At 51.8% G+C, this 18,060-nt stretch overlaps 8 protein-coding genes across 8 annotated transcripts; 5 read left to right on the top strand and 3 right to left on the bottom strand.

Moving 5' to 3' along the window:
- Window positions 1-670: 670 nt before the first annotated feature.
- Window positions 671-2,164, top strand: NECHADRAFT_90791 (uncharacterized protein; the record flags this gene model as incomplete). The annotated part of the gene is made up of 1 exon (XM_003046392.1): window positions 671-2,164. One exon carries the CDS (start codon window positions 671-673, stop codon window positions 2,162-2,164), a length of 1,494 nt encoding a protein of 497 aa, XP_003046438.1.
- Window positions 2,165-2,806: 642 nt separating this feature from the next.
- NECHADRAFT_90790 (uncharacterized protein) lies at window positions 2,807-3,728 on the top strand (the record flags this gene model as incomplete). Its single annotated transcript, XM_003046391.1, has 3 exons — window positions 2,807-2,895; window positions 2,941-3,499; window positions 3,555-3,728. 3 exons carry the CDS (start codon window positions 2,807-2,809, stop codon window positions 3,726-3,728), a joined length of 822 nt encoding a protein of 273 aa, XP_003046437.1.
- A 643-nt stretch (window positions 3,729-4,371) lies between these two features.
- On the bottom strand, window positions 4,372-6,243 carry NECHADRAFT_33416 (uncharacterized protein; the record flags this gene model as incomplete). The annotated part of the gene is made up of 2 exons (XM_003045833.1): window positions 4,372-5,445; window positions 5,494-6,243. The coding sequence occupies 2 exons, from the start codon at window positions 6,241-6,243 to the stop codon at window positions 4,372-4,374; spliced, it is 1,824 nt and encodes a 607-aa protein (XP_003045879.1).
- A 2,090-nt stretch (window positions 6,244-8,333) lies between these two features.
- NECHADRAFT_99129 (uncharacterized protein) lies at window positions 8,334-9,590 on the bottom strand. The gene is made up of 2 exons (XM_003045832.1): window positions 9,399-9,590; window positions 8,334-9,343 (listed from the first exon to the last, which is right to left on the bottom strand). Exons 1-2 carry the CDS (start codon window positions 9,585-9,587, stop codon window positions 8,483-8,485), a joined length of 1,050 nt encoding a protein of 349 aa, XP_003045878.1. The 5' UTR covers window positions 9,588-9,590; the 3' UTR covers window positions 8,334-8,482.
- A 1,224-nt stretch (window positions 9,591-10,814) lies between these two features.
- On the top strand, window positions 10,815-11,755 carry NECHADRAFT_90788 (uncharacterized protein; the record flags this gene model as incomplete). The annotated part of the gene is made up of 3 exons (XM_003046390.1): window positions 10,815-11,031; window positions 11,081-11,594; window positions 11,629-11,755. The coding sequence occupies 3 exons, from the start codon at window positions 10,815-10,817 to the stop codon at window positions 11,753-11,755; spliced, it is 858 nt and encodes a 285-aa protein (XP_003046436.1).
- A 252-nt stretch (window positions 11,756-12,007) lies between these two features.
- Window positions 12,008-12,679, top strand: NECHADRAFT_76162 (uncharacterized protein; the record flags this gene model as incomplete). The annotated part of the gene is made up of 3 exons (XM_003046389.1): window positions 12,008-12,202; window positions 12,256-12,399; window positions 12,449-12,679. 3 exons carry the CDS (start codon window positions 12,008-12,010, stop codon window positions 12,677-12,679), a joined length of 570 nt encoding a protein of 189 aa, XP_003046435.1.
- Window positions 12,680-13,179: 500 nt separating this feature from the next.
- On the top strand, window positions 13,180-14,439 carry NECHADRAFT_15121 (uncharacterized protein; the record flags this gene model as incomplete). Its single annotated transcript, XM_003046388.2, has 1 exon — window positions 13,180-14,439. A coding segment is annotated over one exon (1,260 nt), but the record flags the coding sequence as incomplete, so codon positions are not given.
- Window positions 14,440-14,595: 156 nt separating this feature from the next.
- Window positions 14,596-15,386, bottom strand: NECHADRAFT_76160 (uncharacterized protein; the record flags this gene model as incomplete). Its single annotated transcript, XM_003045831.1, has 2 exons — window positions 14,596-14,644; window positions 14,740-15,386. 2 exons carry the CDS (start codon window positions 15,384-15,386, stop codon window positions 14,596-14,598), a joined length of 696 nt encoding a protein of 231 aa, XP_003045877.1.
- Window positions 15,387-18,060: the final 2,674 nt, after the last annotated feature.

The following is an 18,060-nucleotide window of genomic DNA, read 5'->3' as shown; positions in this document are numbered from 1 at the left end:
ACTCTATTTCTGGACCAAGTATATGGGGTAGTGTTCGAGATTAGTGCTTGTCTTTGTGTATGGTTTTCAAGCCAGAACGTCTACCACAACTGGCATGTTTCAACCTTGACAGCGAACAATACAGGTACAAATAGTAATGACATCCAAGCTGATAGAGTGTTGGTTAAACGTGGCTCTGTTCTATACGGATCCTTCTCCTGCAAGGAAATCCTTGCCGAGAGATCTAATACCATGAGACCCGACTTGGGAACAGAGCAACACCAAGTTCCTATCCATAGCACACTGCCCATGACGTGTTCCCCACTGAATCTGATCTGTTTTTACACGTGAATCCTTATGATCATGAGCTTTTCGGTCCGTTCACACTGCTGTGAGGGTGAACGCCAGCTGCCAGAGCCGCAGCGTGCACTGGCAGCCCGTAGGACCCTCAGTTATAAAAAAACACGAAGCATTTCTACGATTCCTCGACTTGACTGCACACATCATCACGCCTCTTTCTTGGTCTTTTTTGGATTCCTACTCTGATTGGCAAAGGGAGTCGCACACTTCATCACCCTCACCCTCCCTATCTTGTTGTTTTTGGATCGGGGAGTATCAGCATCACACGCGGTCTCGTCTCTTGACGATGCTGAGCTTTCTGCTCTCGCCGGAAGCGCAGTGGACTCTCATCATGACCACGGCTCTCCTGGGCCTCGTCATGTTGGGATTCGCCGCCTTCAACATCTTTGTGTACCCCTTCTACGTCTCCCCCCTCCGCCGTCTCCCAGGACCAACCGACAATACCTTTTTTCTTGGCCAGACGACAAAGTTTCTCCAGGTCGCCTGGTTCCCGGAGCTCTTTTGCGAGTGGTCTCGCGCGTACCCTGAGGCCCCTTTTATTCGCTACCTGAACCTTGCCAACTCGGAAACACTCTTTGCGAACACCATTGAGGCGTACAAGGAGATTCTTCAGACAAAGAGTGGCATGTTCGTCAAGCCGGACTTTGCAAGAAAGTTCGTTCATGAGATTGTCGGAGATGGACTTCCTTTTATTGAAGGGAAGCTTCATCGTCAGCGTCGTGCGGCCATTAGTCGCCCATTGTCAACTCCACGCCTCAAAGCCTTCTTCCCCATTGTTCGGAACAAGGCCGAGCAGCTTGCCCAAGTTCTCTCTGAACAGCGAAACAGTGTTGGGAACGTTCAAGTTGAGACAAACATCTGGAAGGCGGTCCTCGATGTCATTGGCCTCGAAACCTTTGGCCTTGACCTCAACCACCTCGAGGGCGACCAATCCCCTTTGTTCAAGGCATTCACCAACATGATGCAACCGTCTCTGATTGGCCACATTGTCAACTATCTCAACTCACTGGCCCCGATCCGGCAATTCCTTCCCATCGAGGAATGTCGAGAGCTTGTTCAGTCTTGTACCCGGGCTCGAGAGTTCATCATTGGCATGATCGCCATCAGACGCCGAACATTGGAGAAGGGCCACGTTGAAGAGACGCAAGAGCCTGATGCCCTACAGTGTCTTCTCGACTATTCCGATCCCTCTTGGGACGACAATTCCATAGTCGAGTATATCCTGAACCTCTTGGTCCTCGGACACGACACGACAGCTTGCTCAATCACCTGGGCTCTTCATGAGCTTTCACGCCGACCCGAGTGTCAACAGCGTCTACGCAGTGAAATCATCAGCTTCGACAAGACTTGCCCATCGCCTGACTTTGGCGACATTGACAAGCTCCCATATCTGCACAACTTTGTGCGGGAGGTTCTGCGACTTTACTGCGCCGTCGCCATGGCGCCGCGCCAAGCCACCCAGGACGTCAAGATCGCTGGCGTCATGCTTCCCAAGGGGACCGTGGTTCAGCTCTCGCCAGCTGTTATGAACACAAACCCGTCAATCTGGGGCCCTACAGCTCAGACCTTTGACCCAGACCGCTGGGATAACCTCGAGGAGACGGCGGCGAGCGCCTACGCCTTTGAGACGTTCCACAACGGGCCGCGCATGTGCATCGGCAAGCAGCTGTCGATGCTGGAGATGAAGGTGATACTGGCCGAGATGGTGCGCCGCTTCCGCATTGAGAAGCCGCTTGGCTTCGAGGAGAGGCCGGTTGAGGTTGCGGCGCCGACTTTTACGCTGCGACCCAAGGAGAAGTTGGTTTTGCGACTTGTTGAGCTGTGAGGGGGGGAAGTTATAGAGTTTGGATCAAGGATAGACCAGGATATACAGAGGGGCTCACGCCAGCACTGAAGAGTGCGAATGTCTTGATGTATAATTAGATTAGAGTCGAGCTCGATAGGTAAGAGCTTTGATAAATAAAAAATAATTAAACTAATACTTAGATTGTGATAGTAACAACTTGTTGGTTCGTTGTATGTGACATGAACTAGGCCTGTTCCTGGTGGCATGGAGGCACCCCACCAAAGTCCCCTATCCTCCCCCGCGTCCTCATTCTCGAACTTTCTAGGGCACCCGCGCTTAGAAATCCAATCATATCCGCGCCTCCCGGGGGAGAAGAAAGAAGGGCAGTTGCAGGGTCTCACGTTTGGCATCCAGCTCCTACCTACCTAATCATATCACGTCCCTCCCTCTTACACAACGAACAGCCAGCCTCATTTCGTTTGCGCGGGGTTTCCCCTCTTGCATGAACTTGCTTTGTTGCACATCTGACCTTTGAAGCAAGTTCTATTTCTGATCGTGTTATTTTCTCTTCTCGTAGTTGCATCATTGATAGCTGCTTTCACCGAGCTGTCCGGAGAGAGCTCCTTTGATAACCCCCCCACCTTAACACCCAACCGATCTACCAACGAGACACCAGTCACCATGTCAAAGTCGATGCAATTGAAGGAGGAGGGCAACAAATGCTTTCAAGCAGGCGATTATGCCGGCGCCGATAGCCTCTACTCCAAGGCGTGAGATCTCCAGGCGCAAATGTATACCCTTCTTCTCTGACAAAGCGGAACCAGCATCATCGTCGACCCCAAGAACCCGACCCTCTACACGAACCGCGCCTTTGCCCGCCTCAAGCTCAACTACTGGGACTCTGTCGTCACCGACTGTGAAGCATGCCTGCGGCTCGCTCCCGATAATATGAAGGCACACTATTATCTCGCCCAGGCTCAGCTCGCCCTGCGTGACTTTGACGGCGCCCTTGAGAGTGCCCTGCGCGCCCACGCCATCTGCGCAGAGTCCAACGACCGCTCCCTCGCAAACGTCACCGCCGTCGTCCTACGGTGCAAGAAGGAGCGCTGGGAGGAGCGTGAGAGAGCCCGCCTCCGCGAGACCAAGGACCTGGAGAGGGAGGTCATTGAGCTCCTTGGCAGGGATAGGGACGCCATGCTGGCGGAGACGGATGACGGCATGGAGAAGCAAGAGATTGAAGAGGAAACCGCGGCAAAGATTGAAAGAATGAAGGAGATATTCGAAAAGGCGCGAGACGGTAGCGAGAGGAAGCGTGAGGTTCCCGACTGGGCGATCGATGACATCAGTTTTGGTATCATGGTTGATCCCGTTATCGTACGTCCTCTATACCCCTGCGGATATCCAACATCGACCACTAACACATCTACAGACAAAGACTGGAAAATCATATGAGCGTGCCTCCATCATGGAGCATCTTCGACGACATCCTAGCGACCCTCTTACCCGTGAACCCCTCTATCAGTCGGAGTTGCGACCTAACCGGGGTCTGAAGCAGGCCTGCGATGAGTTCCTCGAGGAGAACGGTTGGGCTGTTGACTGGTAGAGAGTCAAAGGGGACTAAAAAGAAAGAAACTTGTATTGGATGCTGAGCAGCGTTTTACGGAAGGGTGGCCTTTTGTCTTTTTTTTTTTGAATCATCTTTAATGCTTGGAGTCTGGGGCAAGCACAGCACTGGGGAATCTTGCTGCACTGCACGTATTGCTTTCGCATTGCGCGGAGTTCTGGAACAAAGGGGAGCGAATTCTCTGAAACCATATGAATTACTAGACATCAAATGAGATTATGTTACAACGTTGTCGTATTCATTTTCACATGACACGCTTCTCGTATTTTTCACCAAAAACAAACAAAGGGGCTAGGCTAATAATGCTAGATTATCGTGATACAGCTAATCTTGACTCATGACGCGTTGCTTATCCTCCACCAACTGCCAGATCCCTTATTCCCCTGTGTCCCGTAGCAGCTCTGTGTGTACAGGGCAGTTCATCAAAGCTTGCGCTCCGTCCAACACCCGTGTCTATACCTACCATACCCAGGAGTGACGACAGTACACAAGCGCCACGTAATCCATGCCCCAGAAGCGAACAAGTAACGGGATAGATAAAACCAAGAAAACACCCAACGCCAGGCATATGCTATGAACCTCAAAACGAGACCTTCATGTACTGTTTTCGCCTTGATCACCCTCAGAGAAACGCGGGGCCACGGCTGTCCTCCTTGACAAGCCCTTGTCTCTCTTCTTCGGTGGGCTCTTCAACACCAGACGTTGATCTCGATGAGTGAGGCCGCCGAAAAACATTATGGAAAGAGAACTGGCGTCGAGTTCCGCTCATATTTCCTCCATGTGGCGGAGGGGTCGGTGGAGCAAGGCTCAGGTTGCTGTGAGACGAAGCTCCCCGGTACTCGGTATCCTCGCGATCAAAGATGTGCTCGCGGGTCTGGCCAAAGTAGGCGTCAGACTCATCGTCGGGCTTATCTCGAGGAACAGCAATCTCGGTCAGAGGAACAGGGTGCATGGGACTCCGGGCCTTGTCGTCAGAATTCTCTTCCTCATAGTGTCGGCCAGAGAAGTTGGTAAAGCCCCGAGCTCGGCCACGGATCGTACCCGCGATGCTCGAAAAGATGGTACTCCGGTCGTTATAGTCGTCATCTTCGTCGTCTGAGGGCGGGAAGTGAGACATGCCCAATGGAGGGTGAGCCCTGGGGGTGGAAGGCGGTGGTGGTGCATGGCGACCAGAACTAGGGGGCGGCGATGGTGCGTTTCTTCCACGTGAACTGACAGTGCCGGACCTATAAGTCATTGTCCTCCTTCTCCTCAAGCCATCCCATTCCCACTCTGTCTGTTGTCCCTCCTCGATAGGGTCCATTGCTTCCATCCTCTTTTCCTCGTGTAATCTCTTGAGTTCATCTGCCTCCATTCTGAGTCGTCTTCGTGAAATTTGTCGTAGGATAGCGGCGGTTCCACGGATGGCATCGGCCTTTGGATCCGACTCTGGCTGTTCCTGTTCGGCAATGGTTTGAATCTGGTCGAGGTCACCGCTGAAAACGGCTGCATCTGGAACGTCCTTGGCTGATTTCGAGAGTTGTAATAACACCACTCCAGAGCATATAGTTAAGAATCCCAACACCACTGTGACGATGGACTGAGCAGTACCCTTAAAACCCTGGAATAAGATGGCCGAGGTGATGATTGTCGTGCTGGTAAAGTAGACATAGTAAGTGGGGGTGACGATCGAGGCGTTGAAGATGTTGAGAGCTTTCTGTAAAGGAGTGAGCAAGTGAGACACCATGAGACACGGGATTCATACATTGAGGTAGACGATTTCAGTCAGCAAGGTGATGATGATAAAGACGAGAAGTACCCAGAAGAACCACTCCTTGTATTGAGGCTTTCCACGGATCCACGCAAGGATACCAGCGCCCAGGCCCTGAGTTGCGACAACGCTCAGGCCGCCGACCCAGCTGCAGATAGAGATGTAGACCAGCATGTTCTTATTACCCCATTTTGGCCCAGCCCAGAAAGCAGCAATTACCGAACCGACAACGATGACACCGGCGTAGGAGAGGAAGCCCGGGGTGATGAAGTACTTTTGCATCTCCTGGATATTGTTGACACTTGTGCCATGAGGAGCGTTCATGACAATGACGACGGATCCGACGATACAGAGAAAGCAGGCAACCTTGCCAACCATGCTAAGACGCTCCTTGAGGAAGATGGCGGACAGGACGGCGCAAATAACGACCGACAGTGCACCGAGGGGCGTGACGAGGATGGCATCCGTGAAGAGGTATGCGGCAAAGTTGCAGATCTCCCCAATGATCATGAGGGTCATGCCTCCCCACCAGTAGGCGTTCTTGAGGTAGCCATATCCTTCGCCGGGGGTTTCATTGTACTTTTCGTTTGCGCGCAGCAGGCCGAACTTTTTGAGGACGAACGAGACACCGATGAAGATACCAGAGGCGACGGCGAGAGCGATACCGATGAATTTGTAGACGGGGGGCTTTTCGTCGTCGCTGCTCGATGCTCCTCCGCTTCGCTCGTAGAGATCAAAGTCCATTGCGGGAATGGACTCGTCAAAGGATGAGGAAGGGGAGGGAGAGGAGGAGGAGGGAGGAGAGTCGGGGCCGAGATTGGGTTAGGACCACATGTGCGACGGCGAAAGCTTAGATCGGTTGCGGGAGCGACGAACGAGGACTCGGAATAGGACAAGTCGTAGGGAGCTTAGGTTAGGCTAGGTTTTGAAAAGTATATAGTGAGAAGGGGTATGTAACGAAGAGAGAATCAAGGTGAAGCGCAAGAAGCAGCAAAAACAAGATACGTAGTTGGATACAGAACAGAGGAGAGGAGACTCGGAGGCAGGATCTGGAAAGAAACCTGGAAACGTCGTCGCACCCAACCCCAGCTTGTGATGAACGGATGGGTGGGCGCTCCTGAGACACGGAAGGGTGCTAAACAAGCGTGGGAGGCGGAATGTACAGGTACTTCTCGTCTTCTTACGCCCCCAAGCTCGCAACCACAGGGGGCTCCTTTAGGCGCTGTCTGCCCAGGCCAGGCCCGGCCCCGCCGCCAGCTCCAGGCCCTGTACCGTTCCGCCGGGCGGAGGAGATCTTAGCGCCTGCATTGGTTCGGCGTGAAAGGTGCCATTGACAGCCCGAACCCGAACAAGAGGCGCCCAGGGAGCAGGGAGTCTTGGAGGTCCGACTCTGTTGAGCGGGGCAGTAGCTATTGCGGATGGTTTCACCGAAATGCCGAATCCATCAAGATTGCTTGCCAGGCCAGGCCAGGCCAGTTCAATTCAACCCCATTGGATCCATCGTGTCGCCTGCGCAACGGGTGTCCCCCCCTCTTGTCAGCAGATGAGGATTGCTTATGGGCGTAAGCCCCCCATGCATACAGCCTGATCAAGCTGTAAAACGACCGTATGTTGGCCGAATGGGCGTTGTCCTGCCTGAGTCGAGATGTTGGCGGAATCGTGTGTTAGGGTCTACCTCGATCAAATCCTCTACCTGCCCAACATGGCAAGCTCCCAGCGCCGTTGTCAAAAAAATCTACATGTACCTGTACATGTTCCTCCGCCACTTACACTACGTACCAGCAATGACGACGAATCCACCTCTTCCATGGAAGATCCCGATTCAATTTGAAAGCATTGCCCATCTTGTGAACCAAACACTTTCCTTTTCATCTTGTTCCTTGAAACAAAAGACACAATAATATTCTGTCTTGGTATCGAGGTTGCCTTTTGGCTGTCCGTTTGATTCCTCCCATGTGCGGCGAGGCATAATTCACACACTTGCAGCTGCATGCTTGAGGCTGTACACTTTGAACGCCTGCAGGACCAGCTGAACATGAATGTCTTTAGCCAAAAAAGATGGTGGCTGAATAGGCCAACGCGGACGGGACCCTTCCTTGGCCAAGCACACACAAGCAACGTGGGGGCTGTGCTACCTCGATCTAGACTATCACTGCGCCGTCTCTTTGTGTGTGTGTTACCGGCCGATACTGGACAACTCTGCGAAAGCTTCTCCTCCGAATTCCATAGGAGGTTGGACAGATGATAAATCTGATGGAGCGGAACATTGTCAATCTTCCGCTCCCCGAAACATCCGGTAGACTTGCCAACCAGATTTTGCGTTGCAACTCTACATGTGGATGACGATTCCCCCCCCCCCCCCCCCTGCCTGCTGCTATTTCTGTCAATTGTGGGTGTGCATTGCCCTGCTCCGCGCGACTCAGAGCGTCTCGCCTCCACGCACACCCAACACGCATGGTGTTTCAGAGCATGTCTCTGCGGCCGATTCGAAAGAGATCAATGAGAGGGCAAAGCTTAATTCCTGAGTGGGGACGGAACCTATCACCTTGGCATTTGGGCAAGACACGTTGATCCAAACACAGTTGCTGTCGATGTTGTTGATGTGAATTTTGGGTATCACTGGATTCTTGGCCAATGCTCAACTCTATTCGTTGCCTAGCCAATCTTGATAATTTGGCCAATTATTGTAATTTGTGTAACAGTCAATCAAACATGGTAAATGTCACATTCACGATAGCCGATGGCAACGGTTAACCGCCAGCCTGATTTGATGCAACCTTGAGGCTTGCATCTGCATGGCGTTCAGGCAACAGGACAGGACGGGACGGGACAAACTAGATTATAGATAAATTCAAAAAAGATTCCGCTAATGCAATGCCGTGGTTGATGTCCGTTTCCGTTACATGTGGGTATCTCGATCTCATGTATGCTCATAATCCATCCTGACCATTCCATCCCAACATATATCCCTTCTCTTACCAGATCAATTTGCGCTGCTGTCCATCGAAATCACCTCGTCCAGCCACTTTCGTACCCTCTCGTTCAACGGGACCTTTGTCTTCTCGTCAACCTCCTTGATCAGACTGGCCTTGAGGTTTCCCCTTGGCTTCTCCCTCACAGGTGCCGGTGCAGGTGCAGCAACTCTCCTGGCAGCTGGCTTAGGTTCGGCTTTCTCCCTCACAGGCGCAGGCACCGTTCTCGTGGTCACCCTCGGCTGCGGCTTCACCTCTGCCTTCTTCTCTGGTGCCTTTATCGGGGTCTTGAACGGATCCGGTGGTATGGCCCTATGCGTGATGCGTTGAACTCTACCCCAAAAGATCATATGCTTTTCCGACGGAGTACCAATGTTATATCGGACCGCATCACGCGGGTTCGCCAGAGTCACGTAAAAGACAATGTTGAACTCGTCATCCGATGCCATCTTGGAGTACCGGATGCCCATATCAAAGACGGCCTTGGCGACATCCAGAGCGCCGAGCTTATCGCAATCCAGCTCCTCGAGAAATGTCTGCGCGACAGGGCGAGCGTACGTGATCGGGGCCTTGCGGAGTGCAGCCTGAAGTACCGGGTGTCGGTGTGAATTGTCAGCACTCCCCATCGATGTCGGCATCCAGTTCTTCGCCTCTGGCGGGGTCGCTGGTCGTTTGATCTCTGGTTGGGGTGGGGGTTGGGGGTGCGCGGCGGGCGTAGGGTCTATCCGCTGTCGCTTCTGAGGAACTGGAATTTGCGCATCGTTGCGAGGAAGAGTCCTTTTCCTGCCAGCAGGTTGAGGTTGTTCTACCGAGGAGGGGTCCTCTTCCTCTTCTTCCTCGTCTTCTTCGTAGTATTCATACGACGTTTCGTACTAGGGTTCATTAGTCCGAGGGTCGTCGGGGGTCTTGACGTTGGTTCTTCCATACACTGTTGGAAGAGTCTTCTTCTTCTTCTCTGGTCTTTGCAAGTAGAAGGGTCGCAAGGGCCGCCAGCTCATGCCTCTGCTCGATGAGTATCTCTTCGTGGATGATTTCTCTGATGACAGCCTCGCGGAACTGCTGTTGCATAGCCATATTCGCTGGACCTGGCTGGGAGCCACGCAGGTGCGAGTTCATGCTCAAGACAGAGGATGGCGATGTTTCCGGAGGGAACCCGGAGGAGGATGTCAGCTCTGACGCTGTCTTTATCAGCTCATGGACTTGCCGTCATTTTTATTCCTTTGCCCGAGGCCGACAAGCCCGAGGTGCCAGCAGACCGAAATGTGGAGAGCGGCTGGACCGTGACCAATCATGACGTCTTGCGACGGATAAGAGGCCCGTCTAGAATCCTGGGCACGACAGAGGGCTTCTTGGAGATACTTCGTTTTTCGTATCGATAGAGGCCGAGACCCATCGGATTCGCATTCTCCGGTACGGATACCGTCTTCCATCGGATCTTATGGATGCCGATATCATTTCCCAGACAGTAAGGTATCCACATTTTAGGCTCTGTTTCCCATGCCCAACTTTGGCCTGGACTCTGCAAGATTCAAAAGTGGCTTCCGAACCAGGGACAGGGTCCTTCGGGGTTTAACTATACCGTACCGCCGACTGAGCATATCTGACAAGAACTACGGGATCTGAAATGTTGAAAGGCTCGCTAGATGCTCCAAAGGTCAGCCACAGTTGAGAGGTCATCCTGCCAAGGCGTAGAGTGCCAATTGAAGGGCAGAGGTCAGATTTTGTGAGACGCTGTGCTTGGCGGATTTGCTGATTCGATCTGCACAACTCAAGCAGCGTCTCACACAGCCGTATTACCCTCCCGAGCATAGGAAGCCAGTAATACTCGTTTTCAAAAGGTCTTTGTTTAAAGAGACTGAGCCTTTGTGTATGCCTCAATTAGGTGTCATCGATCCAGTCGAGTAGTGTACCTGGTCAGCAGTGACAACCTACAGTTGAAACATACATACATCAAGAGGCTTTACAGAGCCTTGTTTATTTACGTAGAAGACACCGGGCTGCCGAGTTATATAAAGAAAATAAGCGCCTACAGGTCTTACATATGGCCATCTGAAGACAGCCTGCTTGTACCAAGTGAGCTGAAAATCCGTGCCGAGGATCGACAATTCTTTTAAATGCTGTCCCCTATGCAGGAGGTTTCATGATTTCAAGTTATACCAAATGTCTTCGCTTCTCATTCTTCCCTTGTTCCCAAATTGGGCGCTGCCTTATAGTTTCGTTCTTTGATACCATCGTCTATTGGAATCGCGGCAGAACTGCTGTACGACACTCCCTTAACCAACTTGTACAACACTCGTTTAACCAACTTGTACAACATTTTTTTTAAGAGAAAAACTCTCCATAATGGCACATTCAAATGCTGCTGAGCTTGCCAAGGCTGTTCCCGAATGCGTGAGCGGGTGCTTCAACATTGGTGTTGCTGCAACTGGCTGTGGAGAGGACGACTTTGACTGCTGGTGTTACGATAAGAATCATGAGACTATCGTCGACACAATGAGCGAATGTCTGGGTAACCGCGAGAGGAAATTGAAAGAATCATGCAGTAAAGATGAAATGTTTCGTATGTCCCATTCCCCCGTGTGAGGCAGAGTTGCTTATACATATGCCAGAGATGGAGAATAGCTACTGGAAGATCTGCGAACAGTACTGGGAAACCTATGGGACTGCTACCGAGCCAACGACGAAATCAACATCAGTTCCAAAGTCGTCGTTGACTTCATCGCGAGTCTCATCAATCACCTCCACTGCCGAACTACCACAGGATACCACGAAGCAATCCGAAAGCGAAAATTCAGATACTTCAAGAGACGCGGACGCTGCATCTACTAAAACTAGAGGACTATCAATAGGAGCACAGGCGGGAATCGGCATCGGCATCACATTGGGGGCAATTCTGATCGCCGTCGCTATCTCACTGTGGCTAGGAGAGAGGAAGCGACGACAGAAGCTTCAAGATGAACTCCAAAACGCTAAAAAGCGAAAATTTTCGGACGATGGTTTCTTGATATACGAGAGAGAAGGAGTTTACGAAATGGAGGGTGACCTACAACATTGCGCCGAGTTACGCGGATGCATGAGAACACCAGAGCTACCGGCTCCGACTTGGAGGAGGAGAGGCGAAGAGTCTATGAGCACCTACCAAAGGGGAAGCGAGCAGTCAAACCCATCTTCTGAAAGCTCTGCATGGCCGCAGCCGTTGGCAATTCGTTCGTGTAAGAGACCCGAGAAAGGGGCACGCCCCATGTCATGGGTTCGCGGAGCGTCCAGAGGGCATCTCAATGTGATAAAGCAGGATACCCCAATTGGCAATTTCTTTTAACTAGCTCTTTAATCGAATGAAGAACGGACGAAAAGGAAGTTATATGGTACTGTAAACCAGAATTTTGACACCGTTTGTCAGTGTTGAGAGTCAAACCACCAAGCCAAACGGATTGGCTTCAATCCTCTACAATATAAAACCGGCACAGAGGATGATAATGGAACAATTCGGTAATTCATTCTCAGGATGACAATGGGGGACTATCCAGACGAACGAGATGCATCGCTTCAGCGTCAAACGGCCGAACCCCCAATATAAGAGCGAGCTCATGGTGATGGCTTCATCAGAACATCTTCAACTCATCACCATCATCAATTCGACTCACCTCAGCAACAAGATGGCTAGCCCTACTGTCGAAGACATCGCGAAGCAGATCCGAGCCAAGGACCCGGCCTCGGCTGTCGTCCTTGAGGTGAGCACCAGCCTGTACATCAACACTACTTGATCATGCTGACTCTTTGATAGCGCTACATCGCCGAGACCGACCATCTGAAGAACACCGTTCAGGCCATCGTCGAGGACATTGGTTACTGCATGACGGAACTCGACCTACGTGAGGGCCGGTCCGAGGGACTGCGCCGATGCACCACTGATCTGTCTCGCTCTGTTGTAAGTTATGTCTGTTGACTTGTGATAATACCAAGCTAACAGAGACTAGGAGGAGCACACCAAGGTCACCGATTCCGCCTACGAACGCAACTTTCGTCCCCGTTTCACCTGCAAGATCGTGAGCTTCAAGTGCGTCAACGCGACTAAGAAGGCCGACCAGGAAGAAGAAGCCCAGATGGAATTGGTCGTTCAGTTCCCGGCTGCTGAGTACAGCGAGTCTCCTCACGCTCTGATTCCTGGCCAAGCCAAGATCTACATCATGATGAAGGAGGAGCTTTAAGTTGGAGGTTACAGGGTCAGTAGCTGGACGTGTAGCATTCTGGTGGTTCTCGAGAGCTTGGGTGAAAGATGCAACAGCATTGGCAGGCTTAGTCCAAGGAATGATTAGGACAACCACAGACTACACCAAGTGATTAACAATCAAGACAACTCAAGTTGACATTGTAGCTTCCAAGTGACGTGGGTGCGATATTTGTAGCATAGTGCATAGACACTGTGCGGAGACTGTGCTCCTGCCATCCGGGAAATCAACCATTCAGAGGCGACAATTTGTCGGCGCCTTTTTGAAGCTTCACCCGAAACCAACTCCCGCGCGTCGTTGAGAATCCATTGGGAGCTGGCCCGGCCCAGCATCACCTCCCAGCCATGTCCGCCGCTCTCCTACGATCACGAATCGCCGCCTCGGGCGCCCGGGCTCCCTCGGTGCGCGCCGCCCTGCCCCGGAAGCCCGTCGTCCAGCGCCGTTATGCCTCTACTGAAGCCGGTGACGGAGGAGACGTGCTCAAGGCCGTCCTCTACGGCACTGCCGCCGCCGCCGCCCTCTACGGCTCGTACCTATATGCCACAGATACCCGGGCCTTCTTCCACCGATGGGTCGTTCCCCCCGTGCTGCGTTGGGTGTATCCCGATGCTGAGGACGCCCACCATGCTGGTACCACTTCACTCAAGATGCTCTACGAGCTGAACCTCAACCCCCGCGAGCGCGACACGACACTCAATTCCCCCGAGCTCTCCGTCTCCGTGTTCGGCACCGATGTGCAGAACCCAATTGGCATCTCAGCCGGCCTCGACAAGGATGCCGAGATTCCTGATGCGTTGTTTGACCTGGGTGCCGGCATCGTCGAGGTTGGCGGTTGCACCCCACTCCCCCAGGAGGGCAACCCCAAGCCCCGTGTCTTCCGTGTTCCTAAGCTCGACGGCATGGTCAACCGATACGGCCTGAACTCTCGTGGTGCGGACGACATGGCTATCCGACTGCGGGACCGACTTCGACGATACGCCCGATCCATTGGTGTCACCGAGAAGGAAGTCCTGAACGGCGAGGCCAACGTTCCCCCCGGCAGCTTGCGAGAGGGTCGGCTTTTGGCTGTCCAGATCGCCAAGAACAAGGAGACAGATGAGCGAGATGAGAGGGCTGTGGCTGACGACTACGTCTACTGCGTGCGAAGACTAGCCCGCTACGCTGATGTGTTGGTCGTCAACGTCAGCAGCCCCAACACCCCAGGTCTGCGAGAGCTTCAGGCTACCGAGCCCCTTACACGACTCTTGACTGCTGTCGTCGAGGAGGCTGCCAAGACTGATCGAAAGCAACGACCCAAGGTCATGGTCAAGGTCTCGCCTGATGAGGATGAGGATTCTCAGATGGAGGGCATCGTGCAGGCTGTTCAGCTGAGCGGCGTTGACGGAGTCATTGTTGGCAACACCACCAAGCGAAGAACTGGAGTCATCCCCGAGGGTGTCAAGCTCACTGCCAAGGAGCAGACTGCCCTCATGGAGACGGGCGGTTACTCAGGCCCTGCCATGTACAGCCGAACGCTCGACCTTGTAGGGCGATACCGCAAGATGCTGGACTCTCAGTCCTTCAAGGCTGCGGGCGGCGCCCAGAAGGTCATCTTTGCCACGGGAGGCATCACCAACGGCGAGCAGGCGCAAAAGATCCTCAACGCCGGCGCCAGTGTGGCCATGATCTACACGGGGATGACTTATGGTGGAGCGGGCACTGTGACGAGGATCAAGAAGGAGTTAAAAGAACGGGTGTAGAGGAACTAGACCAAGCTATAGCAACATTTTCACGTTTTCTTTGTTGAATCAAAAATGGGATGATATGGATATTGAAAGAAATATCAGAGTCAATTTTTCTGTGGTTACACTCTGCTGTCTACTCGAGATGTTAGCAATACAACTAGGAGGAGTCACTCACCTTATCTTGGCCACTTTGCCGAAGGAGGTTGGAAGTGTAGTCGTCCTAGATAAGGTGTCAGTATCTCTCACAAACGTCAAAGGGGAAAACAAAGCCCAAAAGTATTTTACAAAGGAGAGAGTTGTACTCGATCTCCTCACTTGTCATCTTGGAGAGTGTCCCAGATACTGGCGTGGAGTTCGGTGAGTCTCTCACCCACACTCAGAACCTCGGACAGAGCACTATCCATGTTCTCCTCCGTCGCCTCCTTCCTAGCCTTCTTCACAGCTTCGACAACCAGCGTAATGTGGTCCACAATGGAGCCCACATTCTCATGGATGGCCCCGAGGTCACGGCGGGCTGCTTGAAGGGCTCGCTCAACCTCTTCGCGACGAAGGATCTCCTCGTGGATGCTCGGCTCAGGCTGCTGGCTTAACTCGCGAGTCGTCTGCGTCTGTTCGTCAAATCGACGGCCAAGCCGCTGACGGCGCCGTTCTTCAAGGTTAACCTGCGTGTTGTTAGTCGAGGCTCTCGACGATGAAGAAGGAGTGAAAATGAGTCCCGGAGAGCTATCAGTCTGGCGGGAGGGGAGGCTTGGAGCTGCTCCCTCATCTTCAGAAGGAGGATAAGTCGATCTGAGGTAGTAGTTGTCTGGGCGATCGTCTAGACGGATTGCGCCGACGGCGGGCACATCTTCCCCCTCGTCCTCCGAGTTACGTCCTGCACCGCGGTTGGGCTGGGTGCGGCCAGGCGTGTCACGGCCAGTTACGACTCGAGACAGCCAGTTGGTGATATCGGATGAAGACATGGTCTTGACTGGTGGTAGGTAATCTGCTGAGTAGGGAAGATGTGTCAGTGAGAGCAAGATGATGCTGCCTTACTAGGTTTGTGGAGTGAAGTGATGATGTGATGGAAAATATTTGGGGTGATATGAGCATTTATAGTAAAGGAGATTTTGGTTTAAGCAGGTAATTTCTAGTCCGTTCAATGTCTGGTCTGTAGGTGAATGGAATAATGGTATTGTTCAGGGTTTCTCCAATCTTGTAAGGCTGCAACACCACCAATGTCTTTGTTCTCTGACCATGTTCTCAATAAACAAAGTCAAGGACATGAGAAGTGTTGTGTTAATCTCGTATATTTCCCTTAATTTTCAAGTTCCCAAAAACGATGAATTCGAGATAGTTGTATGTTGAGAAGCGTTTCAGTATCCGAGTTCATCATAGTCCCTCGTTGTTCCACCGCCTGGTTTCCTCGATCACTCGCTTGGCCGAGATATCCATTGGGAAGCTCCTTTTCCTCGTTAGTCTCTCATTCATTTCTTCTACCGGAACTATCTCTTACATTTCCCTTGTCGTTTGCCGCCATTTTGAAGTCGTGACCTTTCTGTTCATCCTCGATCACATTGCTGCACGAGGCTCCAGTCTTTTTTCTTCCTCCTGAGGCAACATGTATACCAATTTCTTCACCTCCTTGTCGAGTTTCGTCAGATTGTCGTTTAACTGATTGATGGTGTCGGCAACGTGGCTGAGCTTGTTTTGTACATCGCGAATGGTCGTGGCTAAGGAGGCGAGGCTTTGTTGATAGCGACGAGAAGGTGTCTCATTTGGTTGCGTCGCTTGATTGTGATATTTGATAGCGGCCATTATGATGAAGAAGTCTGGATTCACACTTTTAGGCTTGTGTTGATGTTTTAAATGTGGTGGTTGAGGAGGGAGTACTGGTTTGGAGCTTGTATTGTGGTGTCAAGGCCGAGAGTGATTGGTAAAAGAAGCAGGGCACAGCTTGAGGGCACAGCCGTGATTTATGCCTTAAATAAAATGGCCGAAACTTGGCAAATCTGCCGTAAATTTATTTGTATATGTGATCTGATAGTTGGCATCTCTTCATCGGCCAATGATGCGGTGGCCCAAGGGCGCTCTCAGCTGCCCGAGCAACCGGACGTGTGCATAAGTTGGCTTCTTTTGAATTCTACATCTCTCACCAGGAGACAATAGGTCCTGAGGTATACTACTGGCGGAGAGGTTTAACTAATGTACGTTGCCGCTTTTCAGCACCTATAATCATGAAGGCGTGTCTAGCAGTGGAAACACATGTACACTCCCGAGATTAGACATTGGCTGATATTTCCGCCATAGAACACTATGAGGAGTTTCAGCAGTGGTATGAGGCTTGGAAGAGAGGGAGAAATTTCGCAACGATTGATGCATTCATAGCTAGATATAGGATATGCCCATTCCTGTCTCAAGAGGTAGGTCAAATTGTCCTGATTTCCCAGTGACCCATCCTGCCAGTATCCAGACTCCGTCACCTCAAGTTCCTGCCATTAAAGGCGTCGAATATTCGCCAACATAAGCCAGAATAGTAGTGTGTTGCTCTCGCGAGATCGGTGCGTTGCGGTAGTTGCAGGCTCATAGTTCCCGAAACCTGTTGGCGCGTCTATTCCCCGACACGGGCGAAGCAGCCTCCTTCATAGCGGTGTAGCTGCGAAAAGTTCTGAGGGCCCAGTCGGCCTCGAGGCTGCACTGCTTGACAAGAAGATCAAGACGAGTGTGCTCTTCAGTCTGGTTGGCAGGGAGGTTCTCGATGACTTGGTACAGCTTGTTGAGGCGGACGAGCAAATCCTCGATGTGGCTGTCCAAAGTAAAGAGGAAGCTGTCCAGGAGGGGGACATGAGTTTGGGCGAGGGTAGCTTGCGAGGCCATTTTGATGTAGGTAGATGCCCTTGAGTGGGTGAGTTGATGCTGAAGATGTTGCGGGATGAAGAGAGGACAGTCTGTTGGGCTTGGTGTTGCTCGTGAAGGATGCAAAGTTCAAGGATGGGATATCTCAAGAAACTCTTCGAGGCCTATGTTATATACCAACGCTGGAGTGAATGTAATGTCAACGCTCCTTCACTGCAGCTCCCCGAAATACCTACGTGGTGTTTGGGACACGTTGAGCGCCTTGGGCACATTTAGTCTCGGGTCACCGTAGCTCTTGTCGCCAAACATCCATTATTTTCCATCTATTCACTTGGTATAATGCACCTTTGTCGAGCTTCTGTAGGTCCTTATCCGGATAGTTACAGGTGAAGAATTGTGACAACTGGACAAGCAGGGTCTATGGACCCTTTGAACAAGTCAGCAACAGGCTTGAAGTCACCCGTGAAAATGAGAATAGCTGGCAAGAGAAGCTGTTCCATATCGTCAGGTTTACTCTTATTTATTGCTTGTTATCTGTTTGATTGATCAGGCACGGCAAAACAAGGTTCAGATTCTCAACGTTCATCTCGAAGCAGAACTAATGATAGGCCGATTGCCAACGAGGCCACTTGCATTGAAATCTGAAGCAATGTTACACTCATTACAAATTTGTTTTAGATCTATCAGCTTCTCATGCATCTGATATTCCTCATTGTTGGTGATAATGCAGCCATTCACGTGCCGCTCTCCGAAGACGGCAGGCTAGCGATACCCATGCTCGATTGCCGGGAGCTTTTCTGG

The sequence above is a fragment of the Fusarium vanettenii genome, assembly GCF_000151355.1.
Source record: "Fusarium vanettenii 77-13-4 chromosome 2 genomic scaffold NECHAsca_18_chr2_1_0, whole genome shotgun sequence".
NCBI lineage: Eukaryota > Fungi > Ascomycota > Sordariomycetes > Hypocreales > Nectriaceae > Fusarium > Fusarium vanettenii.
The sequence above is the reverse complement of the archived record's forward strand: the minus strand, read 5'-3'. Positions and strand labels throughout refer to the sequence as shown.

Excerpts from the sequence above, each read along its gene's own strand:
- NECHADRAFT_99129 (XM_003045832.1), bottom strand. The coding sequence starts at position 9,587 with ATGAACTCGCACCTGCGTGGCTCCCAGCCAGGTCCAGCGAATATGGCT. Across the intron at positions 9,344-9,398 it reads AAGAAGACTCTTCCAACAGT|TACGAAACGTCGTATGAATA; the intron begins GTATGGAAGAAC and ends AATGAACCCTAG.